Genomic DNA, 12419 nt, shown 5'->3' with positions numbered 1-12419 from the left:
GTTTTCAAAAATGTGTGACCTTGAGCAAGTCACTTTACCAGCTTTTGCTCCAACTGCAAAACCTAAAGAAATACTATATAACAAATGCATCCATCCAATATTCAACCCGCTATATCCTAACTACAGGGTAACGGGGGTCTGCTGGAACCAATCCCAGCCAACACAGGGAGCAAGGCAGGAAACAAACCCTGGGCAGAGCGCCAGCCCACCGCAGTATAACACATTGTATCTCTCAAATTTTGTAAGTTGCTTAGGATCAAGGCGTCAGTCAAGTAATAATAATAAATGACAAACTGTTAACTTTTAACATAAGGCAAACAATAAATTACGGAAACATATAAAAACAGGGAGTTTACAAATGAAAGACTTAGACGTGGTTTTACTCTGTGTATGCAGGTCCACAAAGCGGAACGGTGAAGGCACATCTGAGTTTGCTGTCGGAAAAACAGGGTGCAGAGTGCAACGCATGCGCACGGCGGAGGCAGTGACGTCGAAGAGAGGAGTGAGCCCCTCTTGTGTATCTGTGTGTATCTCCAACCTCCGAGTGCTTGAAGTCATGTCGTTTCTTGCTCTTGTGATTCCTCTGCTCAAGGTCTACTATGTCGGCTTAAAGGTGCTTCTATACCAACTCTTCAACGAATCGTTCACTTTGCCAGGTTAGACAATATCCTTTGTGCAGTGCGGGAAAAATGGGTTTACACTGTTTTTTTGTTTAGTAGAGAAATAAAATAAAAACAACGGGCCCAGTTTATAAGCGAGTGCTGTACTGTAGGTCAGAAATGTTGATTTCTTTGATACCAAATTTATGCAGAGTCATAGTGTATTGAATATATTTTAACAGGGGGCTTTTTTAATTTAACACTTTGCAGAATTAACTTCACGCGTGCGTTGATACTGAAAAGACATGAACATTGCTGTAAAAATTGATGGAACAAAGAGCAGCACTGATAAAGCACATCCCATTATTTTTGGCTCAGTATTAAAAATTGGAGTTCACGACTATTTGCTGAAAATTGTAAGCCCGTGCGAAATCTCGGAGATGCTCACCTCCCCATGACAGCACGTGACAGTCATACTTTGTTTTTTAACGGTCTTCTTTATCACTGTTGTGATTTTTTTTATTTATTATTGTTAAGTATGCCTCTTTGTTTTGTTTATTTTTATTTTATCTTTTATCATGAGGGATGCTGCATTCATATATATTTATACAAATATTTAAGCAGGTATTGATTACCTTATCTTCAGTTAAGATTAAAAGAATAGGCTGGCATCCATTGTTATTAACTTTATTTAAATTATTTGTTCCAACCATGACACATAAACATAACTCTGCTTTATATAAATATTTATAAATAACATTAAAGTAGCAGTGGTACACGTTGAAATTAATATGACAGAAAAAAACAAGCATTTCAGGTATTGGATGCTTTTAATCATCAAAGTTTAAAGAATAAGTTAGTATTTTGATACACATTTTTATTAACTTCTTTAGTTATACAGTATGTTCAGTTGAGTTTCAAAGTTGTAAGTAACATTACAAACATTAGTGGTACATGTTTAAATTAATATTACATAAAAGCAATAAAGCATGTATAAATAAGTTAATGGTTTTATCACCAATGAATAATATTAACACCTTAAAGTAAATGCAGAAGATAGAGAAAGGTGTAAGTGCAAATAGATTTTACTGCAATTGATGTTTTCTAAGGTGGCAGAAAACATAGTACACTTAGTTCAGTATGTCTATTAGGTATCTGTGAATTTAAAAGAATTTTTGAAGCTCACACAGTGTGTAGGTGGTGAGGGATGAACTTGTGGGTTACTTTAAGACACTGCAGTCAATACAAATAAATTAATAAGTCTGATCACCCAGCGGACCTTTGCTTGTGACATACTGTCACTTAGTGGTCGATTAGAGATGCTGTGTATCTCTTGAAACATTTTCCAATGTTTGTTCATTATTATTTTTAGACCCTTTTATGGTAATGTACCATTGTATATACCGTATGTTATATTTTATTGTAGTAGAATATTTTGTGTTTCCTCCCACAGTCCAGAGACATGCAGGTTAGGTGCATTGGCGATCCTAAATTGTCCCTAGTGTGAGCTTGGTGTGTGTGTGTGCGCGCGTGCGCCCTGTGGTGGGTTGGCGCCATGCCCGGTGTTTGTTTCCTCCCTTGCGTAATGTGTTGGCAGGGATTGGCTCCAGCAGACCCCTGTGACTCTTTAGTTAGGATATAGCAGGTTGGATAATGGATGGATGGATGGAATATTTTGTCTAAATTTGTTTATGATTTTACTTTATATTAATCAGTTATATATCAGTTGCCTACACACATGAAGATAGCTGGATTAAGTATCAAACAGTTGCAAGTCATTCCCCTCAACTTTCCCACACAAACCCAAGAAAAATTAGCTTTGAATTTACCCTAATGTAATGTTAAGGCTTAAAAATTTGCAGTTTGGAGGCTGTCTAATTTCTTGCTTTTCTTTTTGATTTGTTTGAGGTACTTTTTTTTTTTAACCTGTTAAAAAAATGGGGGGCTTTTTTCTTGTTGACATTTTTAGAAACCTGAAATATTAACAAGTTATTTGTTGTGTACTACTTTGTAAAATGTAAAATTAACGCACAAAATAAGCACTATTTATTTTGCTAATTTAAAGCTTACACCTTAAATTTAGTAAAGGTTGGGACATCTTATTGTGCCACCTCTTATATTGACTGATTGATTAGTTAAGTGGCACAGATTGGAAAAAGAGCAAGTATATGTTTACAGTTAATTTAGGGTTTAACTGCTAATAGGTTTAATAACTAAAGTTGTTTTTATGCATTTTGTGTTCGATTTGTATGCACAAATGAATAAATAAAACTAGAGAAGCACACCTGATGAAGAGGAGACAGTAACTCATAAACCAAAAAGCTTACACACAAGCCCAGTTTTCTGGGACCTGGTTATACCTTCTCTGTTTCATGCCTCCCTGCCTTTCATTTTTGCAAGGCGTCAGGACCAAAATTAAAAAGAATTGCAGAAGTAGTGACTGTAGCATTAGTCAGATAGATCTGCTCATATTATTAGTGGCCTGTTAAAACAAAAATATCTCTTACAAATTTGAGTTTTGCAAACTATACATTTCAGTGACACATTTATGTATCCATTCTCCTAAACTGATTATTCAGGGCAGAGTTGTGAGGCAGCAGGGGCCTATCCCAGCAATCATAGCGCACAAGGCTGGAACAAGACTTCGGCAAGGTGTCAGTCCATTACAGGGCAGATACACTCATCAGGGGCCAGTTTAACAATGGCAATTCACTTGACCTGTATGCCTCTAGCCAACATGCAAGTTACTGCAGGGAACACGTGGGACACTAACCCTGCTCTCCTTATCGTGAAGCAGCAGTGATGCCACTATGCCTACCCTTTCAGTAAAACAGATGCTTTTTATTGTGTGACAAATGCTAGTTGGGGGAAGTCTAATTGCAGTTTCAGCCCCTTTTATTATTGTCTCCAATAATGGGTCTGTAGAGAGAGCTAACAAATTTATAAAGATGGGAAAGTTCTAAATACACATTTCAAATTAATGTTTCTGTTACTTTACAATTAATATAATTAGAGAGACATATCCTGTAAAAGCTAGTCCCATTTTTATTTTGTACTGGTTTCTTGTTTTAATTTCCCTTATATTTCTTCTTCTCTTTAAATCTCTAATTGAAAATTGAGACATTCCTAACATTTTAAAACCCTCATATATAAAAGATTTGATTTTTTACTACTATTTTATATTTTATTATATATTAATTTAGATGTTTATTCTCATGACAGCAAGAAAACAATGTGACATCATAATTTAATGACATTTGGTGAGAAAGGTATGTCAATGAGTGGCTGTGCCGGGGGGGTTACAAACGTGTGTGAATACTGTAACTTAAATAAATTATTTTTATCTTTTATATTTGCAAAGACACCAAATAACAATATGTTGGAGGTGTTTATTTTATGTATTCATTTATGTGTGTTTCTGCGTTCTTATGTACTGAATAGCAATGATTTATTTTTCTGCATTTTTAAAAATTGTTTTACAGACTGTATAAGCTTCAATACTTTTTGAACCCAGATAGCTCAATGACGTTTATTGCACATCTGGTTAGTCAATAAAAGATAAACACTGCCCTGCTACATGTAGTTTGGCAACTGGGTATTCATTATTTTACTAGTGATCAACCCTATCTATTATCAAACTAGATTTTTTCCAATGCCATTTATGTGGCAGTTGCACATACGTCATATGCTTTTTTTAAGTCTCAAAATTAAATACATCCATACTTAACTGAGAACAGTTTACTTTCAAGGGCAGCTGAAAATTAAGACATTTTATTTAATGGTCAGATTATTTTGATTGGATAGAATCACTTCTTGTTGAGGTTTATGTCAGGAAATTAGTCACTAGCCTCTATAAAGTATAAGTGACCCTTATTGTCTGCAAGAGGCTTCTTTTTACAGTATATCAGATTCTTTAATTATAATCCTTATCACTAAAGTCCAGATATTAAAAGTGGTCATTGAGCCTTAGTATATTTTTTTGTTTTAACCAATTACACCTATTTATTCTTTTTCCATCATCAGTGATTCGAAGATGAACAACCTTAGATTTAACAGTAAGTTTAATTGTTAGTCTTTTAATAGCAGAAGGAGCCCATTCAAAAACAGCTTGTGTACAATCATAGAACGTACCACAGATACAAAAATGCACAAAGCAAAGTTGAATCTTTTTAAACTGTATTGTTTTCTGTGAGGGTGAATTCTCGTCTTGTTTCTAGTAACCAATTTGATATGGTTCACGCAGAGTAAATTAATAAATCCGCTGTTGTATATGAGTAATAAGGTCATGGCATCACAGAGTTTTGTGAGTGTTCTCATTAAATTGTTGCAGTTACCGCTGTCCTTTACTCTTGCAAATGTTCCATCATATGATATGTGGAGGAGGTCTGTCATGTGTGCCAATACTGCACAGACTTTTCTTTCCTGTTTCCTTTTGAGAGCATTGGTTGTGACTGAGCAATATTGGAAGTGTGCTACCAGCCTACCACATGTAGCAGTCATATGGCTCAAACTGTCACATTTCAACCTGGCATGCACAGCAAAGTGTAGTGTGTGAGCATAGCATGTCATGGAATTCCAGTCAAGAAGGTTTTTATTCTCCAAACACCATGTTGCTGGACTTGTGAATGCAAACTTTCACTTGCTCTTGCATGGACCATTTTGCAATACATCAGTGGGAAGTGCTTGTAAGTTTTCCTGCTTCTCCCCTGTTCTGCGTGTTTACCATTTGACATTCCTTTTATTTACAGTTCATGGAATGACAAGTCATGGTAATATGTGATTATAAGTGCAGTCCACAAATCTATAATGATTGCAACCTTATTTACTGGCTGTAAGTCAGGTTTTTCTATGTTGAAATCTTGTCAACCATTGCTGTTAATGTTTTGTATTGTTTCACTTTTGATATTCAGGATCAACATAAGCCTCTAGCACATATAACCCGTCTCTTGTGACAGAACTGCAGGGCAAGATATTATTAGTTACTTACAGCTGTAATTATCTGAAAGTGGCAGCAGGAGAGTGGTACTTTGCACACATGACTGTAAAACTACTACTCATCATCACAAGGATGTGTTCTTCCGCCTTCTTAGATTGGTTGGGAGTGGCCTGACACTTAACAACATTGGTGATGTGGATTAGGGTTTTAGAGTAAACACATTTTAAAGATACCACTTCACAATCACCTCCACCCCAAAAGCTTGCTCACACTCTGCTCACTGTATAACTGAGGGGAACAATTGGAAGGTTTTTTTTTTTTTTTTTTAAATTATGCAAAAGTGCCTAGGAAAGTTGTCTAGGAATATTTTTGCAAAGTACAAATTAAGAGTAAGTATTAGTTAACAATTTGAGCTCTGCCGATAATCATTGAAAACAAAATTGTTTTATGGCCATGCGTTTGAATATGTATGCGATTTATTAAGAAAGTTAGAAAAATTAGGATTTTAAAACAAGGATTTTATGGTGACAAATCAGCTTCTGTTACCATTTTTTACGTGATGCTTAAAATATTATTTTAGTGATGTGGACAGTTGTGTGCTTTTGAGGCATATTTTACTACTACAAAAATTTACCAGCTGGCAAACATTTAACGTTTATTGCATGTAATAAGGCTTAAATGTAAAAAAAAAAAAATAATTTTTGATGGGGACCCCATGAAGTGAGAAATGACCCCTCTAGATTTGTTAAAATGGACAAAAAGGCTGAAGTAGTGTAAGCTGTCCTAATTCGGGATGTTTAAATGTAGTGATTTACTTTATTAGGTAGAAGTACGCAAGTAACGAGTAGTTACATCAGATAGATATTGAATTTTAAAATGTGTGCTTCAGTTTAAATGTTTTGAGTCTAAATATTCCTAGCTGTAATAGGAAATTGTCATGTTTCACACCCTGAAAGAGGTCTGTAGAGCGGTAGATCCTTATTAAAGGAAGATACATCAAAAACAGCAAGATATTCGTGATCTCTGACCTTGAAATAGTCTAAAATGTTATATCACATGCTTATGTTTGAAGTGATCTAGGATCACTGTTAAAAGTCAGATATCAAAAATGCTATCATATTCATGATTGGCAACTTTGAAATAACATAAAACGACACTCCACAACGTGTATTACTGGTCTCCACTTTTTTGATGTTTTGTGAAATGATGTTCTTTTTTTTTTTTTTTGAAATTTATTGATTTTAGTAACAAATAACATACAAATAAGTCAAGTTTTACAAGACTTGGTTTAAAACAAATCAACCCCCACTCATGAAAAGAGAGCTGGGCCAGCAGAGTAAAACGTTAAGCTAGTAAAAAAAAAATATACGTAAATTAATAAATAAATAAAAATAAATACAATTTAAAAAAAGGAAAAAAAAGGGTGAGATTCTGCTTCCTCAATTAAAATGCTTATTCTAAAATGTTATTGATTAGTTCCTGCCAGGTTTTGAAAAAGTTTTGTACAGCTCCTCTAAGTGAGAATTTGATTTTTCCCAGTTTCAAATAGTATATAACATTAGTTACCCACTGACTTAAAATAAAGGAGTTAGGATCCTTCCAGTTGAGCAAGATAAGTCTACATGCCAGTAGTGTAGTAAAGGCAATTACATTTTGTTCATCCTTCTCCACTTTAAGCCCATTTAGAAGTACACCAAACATAGCTGTTAATGGGTTAGGAGGTATTGTTACACCAAGACTGTCTGAAAGGCATTTAAAGATTTTGGTCATGTTCTTCTGGTCATTTTTGCTGAAGACACCTATTTTCTTGTACAAAATATGGTCCAAAAGTGGACTTAAAGTTTGGGATATTTGGATCTAGAGGGACAAAAATAAGGGGAACCCAAAAAGCACTACATCTTGCGTGGCTACTAACTACACATCAAGATAAGTCAAATGGTATATCATAAGTGGGGGGATTTTGTCACACTGCCTAGTCAAGATGTGCCATACCAAAAAAAAAAAAATTAAGGTCAAAGTATTCATAAATAGTTCTTATGAAAATGACTTCTTCAGAATTTATTTTAGATCAAACACCTTGTTAGTAGGTATGGTAATTGCCCTGGTCCCTACTATACAATATTGTCCTGACACTTATCTCAGTACATAATGTTGTGATTTTCCTTTTTTTTTATTCAATATTAAATCTAAATATTGTGGTAGAGGTCTGCAATATGTAGCAGTTTATTCCTTTTTTTTTTTTTTGGGAAATCCTGTTCCTCTAGTCAGGAATGTGTCCATTTTTAAAAAAAAAAAATCCACCCCACTTTTATTGTTTTTATTGTGGGGATGAATTTCAAGCGTCCTATCTTTCTCCACGGTAAAAATGAGAAAAGTTAGTTGCATTGCCTAAATTTGTGTCGAGTTGTACTTGTACTTCCAATAAGGCTGCTGACTAATAATTGAGATAATAATGTTTAACATTTAAAATATTGCTTTAATATGTAGTGTGCAACATTTACTTTTAAAATTGGGCATTATAGTGATATTTTCCCATTAAATTTTCACGCATTAGAAAATAATTTGTAATGCTTTTCAGTTCTTAAATACTTTTATAAGTTCTAAGTTGCTTATCTATAGGGTGGTGGGACATTTTATAGTGCTTTGCATAACCATTTTATTTTAAGAGAAATGTTCTTTTGCCTCTAGAAATATGTTTCTCTTCTTGTTTCTTTTTGCAATATTTTATGCACATTCTGAATTGTAAATAGGTGTACTTATTATATATCATAATGACTGTTATTCTCAAACTGTCCTGTTTTTTTTAAACTACAGGTGAATGTGTTAATATATGAATCAGGAAACAGATACAGAAAGTATTAACAGTTGCCAGTAGGGTTAAAGTCCAGGAAGAATGTGGTGTTTATGTGTATTTGTATGTGTTTGTTTTTCTTTTGTTAAATTAGTTTTTCTTCAGACAGATCCCAGGAATAGTAGATAAAATTAACATACAAATGGCAAGTGATAATTAGAAATAAATCAGTACTAATATTGTATCTTTTAAAAGTAGTAGCCATTTTATATATATATATATATATATATATATATATATATATATATATATATATATATATATATATATATATATTAATTAGCTATGAACATATTCACTCTTTAGTGAAGAATGCTCCAGGTTTAGTTGCAACATTTTTGCTTGCACTTTTCATCCATTCTTCATTTCAAAATTTGCTCAGTTTCCTTTGTTTTTAATGATGGAAACTGGTGAACAGCTTTTCCTAGCAGACATCCTTGATTAATTTAAGACTAGAGCTATACCTTTTTTTAGGGTCATTGACCATTTTGTTTGTAAGCCACTCTTTTGTGCTTTTGGCTGTATGTTTTAGGTTATTTTCCTGCAGAACTATCGATCTTCTACTACATCAGAAGTTCATATTAGACTCCGGCAAGCTTTTATTTCAGAGTGCTCTGTGGGCAGATAAGACTGCATTGCTCAGACTGAAGTATTCATTGTGTGTAGAGTTAAGGTTGTAAATATATTTTGTTTTCCATAATGCACAATCCTCATCAGTATGGTTTTAGTGAAGCCTATCATGCCCTTTTACAAACTGTAGTGTAATGTAGAAATTTCAATGAACATCTTTAATATTGCCACAGACTGACAGAGAGCTCTTATATATGAGAAATATGTGAAACTGTTGGTATATGCACAGATTTTCTGCAAGTGAAAAAGTGTAAATTCTTTTACAGTTGCCATAGGTCTATTGCTGGACTCCCTTCCATGTTTGTCTTGATTATCAGTTTCAAAGATTGTTATAATTAACACATTTTTTTCATATACAATGTATTTTGAGCAATTCTAACTTTAAAAATTCCATAGTTAAAATGCTAAATTTGAAAGAAATATGACCCAAGGTTCAAACAATATACATCTACGTTTGAACTGTGCATGCATTGATAAAAATGCAGAAACAGGTGGGGCTTACGTAAACATCATCTTTTGTGTACAGTCTTGGTGTTAGTACACAAGCTGTTGTTGACATACAGGTGTAACCCAACCCTCCATTTTTCTCTTACTGGTGTCTCTTGTCCAGGTCTCTGTAATTAGCAGAATGCAACTGTTCTTAATGATCTTATTCACTGCAACCTTTACCTTGAATTTATCCATCTTATTTACGAGGGATCTTGCGTTTGTGATAAAAAATACTAGGAAGAGGCGGCTTGTGTGGCCACCACCATAGACTCGCCAACCCTGCAGTCCCACTTCTGCCTCCTGTCCCTACACCGCCTCCATCTCCTACATGTGGGGATGGTAATCCATGTACAGCCCTGATGCCTGGCTATGTGTGCCAGAATGTCGTTGAAGTGGAGAAACTCATCTGTAACAGTTTGCTTGCTTCATAGTCCTATTTTTAGGAGGTCGTGCTAGCTGGTTCGTCCAGCAGAATATCATTATAACGAATAGCAACATATACATTAACAGACACACAAAGCACTGAAAGGAAGAGCACTGAGCCGCTGTGTCTATGTACGCCTCCATACAGTACATTTCATTGTGTGGTATTTATATATTTTATGTTTTCATTTATTATTTGGGACATTTAATTGTGTTATTTTTACATTAAATTATGTATGTTCGCTGTTTAAGTTTAACAAAATGGTTGTTGCTATTTATTTTTTTTCTACAGCTGTCTGGAGTTTTTTTTTTTTTTTGTTTGTTTTTTCTGTCTTCCCTGGCCATCGGACCTTACTCTTATTCTATGTTAATTAATGTTGACTTATTTTATTTTCTTACTGTGTCTTTTATTTTTCTATTCTTCATTATGTAAAGCACTTTGAGCTACTTTTTTTGTATGAAAATGTGCCTTATAAATAAATGTTGTTCTTGTTGCTTAGGGTCTGGGAACGGATTAATTCACTTTCCATTATTTCTAATGGGTAAAATTGATTTGAACTTCCAACTTCAAGCAGCCTCCTGAAATGAACTAAATTCGAAGTACGAGGCACCAATATATTTCAGTTTGTGTATATTAGATTTATCAAGTTTTTGTGTATATCTGTTTGGGGGTGTTTTGATAACAATACATATTTGTGAATTGAAAACCCTTGAACTCACTGCTAAAAACCTAACGTGAAAAATGTGCCAGTAACAACTGGTTAAAAGTGTGGGTCACTGAAGAGTGAACAGGAGCAAACTCATTTGATCATAGCAGATATCCTTCAAATGCTCTAAGACTTAATTGGGGAAAAAAAAATCACAGTTTACATCTGTGATAATACATGGCAGAGTATTCTTTAAACTATGCACAATGGATATCTCTGATGTTTTGGAACTCAAATGATTATTCTTCTCTACTGCATCCTGCAATTGACTGATCATACTTGACAATGGAGATTATCACTCGGTGCTGTGTTTCACAAGAAAAGGTTGTCTTCACAAACAGAATTCAATTTGCTAACCTCCGTAGAAACAGAACAACCAATTCTTAAATACCATCAGTAAGATTTTGGCTCAACAAATATGTATAAAAACATTAGGTTAATTATTCATTTGGAAAGATGCTATCAGTTAGGGCATACTACAAGATTTTATACACATTTCAGGTTTTATGAAAGCAAGACCCTTACAAGCATTTATTTTGTAAAATAGAAATGCTTCTGCCTAATGCGCTGTTCATAGTGAAACTGGATAAACCATTGAAGCTGTCTGAAATCCAAGATGCTACCCAGCAGATTTTTATACATAAACTATGCATCCATTTAAAGTTAGGTAAGTTAGATAACACATTACCAGAAATGCTGTGTCAGGCCTCAAGTATTGCTTTTTGCAAAGAAGAATAAAGAAAAAGAATGTACATCTTACAGACCAGTGTTCCTAGTTGTTTTCCATAAAGTGGTTAGCCTTTCAATTATTTTTCTAATTCTTCTCATTGCACTTTCTTAGGTTTTTGTCCTCCAAAGGTAATAGGTTAATTTTTATTGCATCTTAATTCTTATACCCTCTTTGTTCTTGTGTCCTTTTGATGAAGCATTTAGTTATTCTCTGATTCAACACAAAACGTAAATGTACATCCATGTTGTAAAATATTTGTCTAATTGATGTTCAAATCTACTAAAATTTTAGCTTGTTTTAACAACCACTTCCTGGAATTTGTATTTTGTCAGTTTTCTGTCTGTCTTTATCATTTGAAGCAGATGTTCCATGCATAATACAAACAGCACATTTGATAGAGGGCAACCTTTCCTCTCTACTGTTTTAATTTCTTCACTAAAATAACCATTCATCATCACTCTGCCTGTAATGCAATACTCTCTAATCCAGGAATTATCTTGGTTGTGAATTTCTTCTACACTTTAAACATAGTATACTTATGCACTATTATGTCAGATTTTTTTCATGCCGGATACATTAATAGTTTTTTTTGTTCAGACTTCTTCCAGTATTGCATATTATAGCAATACATTTTCAAAGAATGTTTTTCAAAGTATGGCACACACCTGATCTTGCATCACAATTCTCACTGTGACTTCCTCTGTTCTATTAGCCAATATTGTACTCCATATTTTTTGGCTTGCCCATAGTAAGATGAAGGGCTTCCATTTTTAGGTCCGTTCACATATAATGCAAGAAGCACCTACTGTGATAGCACTGTCCGTCTGTCTGCCCGCATAAAACACCTTGTTCCCCATGGACCAAATTTATTGAAACTTGTCACATTTTTTTCTTTAAGGAAATTTGTCAACACAGTTCAGTTTTCATTCAAATGTCTTGAAGAGAATGCATAAATTTGCTGTATAAAATTTTGAAATTTCTAAATCTACCTTTGAAAGTGTTGATGAATCTGTTAACTCATTTGTCATAAAACAGAGAAATATTCTGTATGACT

General features: G+C 34.0%; 1 protein-coding gene across 4 annotated transcripts in view; it reads left to right on the top strand.

The window, feature by feature from the left end:
• The window catches only part of dhrsx (dehydrogenase/reductase (SDR family) X-linked), a 611413-nt gene that overhangs the window by 181233 nt on the left and 417761 nt on the right, over positions 1–12419 (top strand). The window contains exon 1 of one of the 4 annotated variants that reach the window (XM_039743558.1): positions 452–656. The exons of 2 other annotated variants lie outside the window; for them this stretch is intronic. In XM_039743558.1, the coding sequence (XP_039599492.1) occupies positions 467–656 (190 nt within the window). In that variant the 5' untranslated portion in view covers positions 452–466. Of the gene's footprint in view, positions 1–451; positions 657–12419 lie in introns of those variants that run through there. One more of the 4 variants, XM_039743556.1, reaches the window with a different exon arrangement.

Source organism: Polypterus senegalus, chromosome 2 (genome assembly GCF_016835505.1).
Source record: "Polypterus senegalus isolate Bchr_013 chromosome 2, ASM1683550v1, whole genome shotgun sequence".
NCBI classification, from domain to species: domain Eukaryota; kingdom Metazoa; phylum Chordata; class Cladistia; order Polypteriformes; family Polypteridae; genus Polypterus; species Polypterus senegalus.
This window is presented reverse-complemented; position numbering and strand designations above follow the sequence as displayed.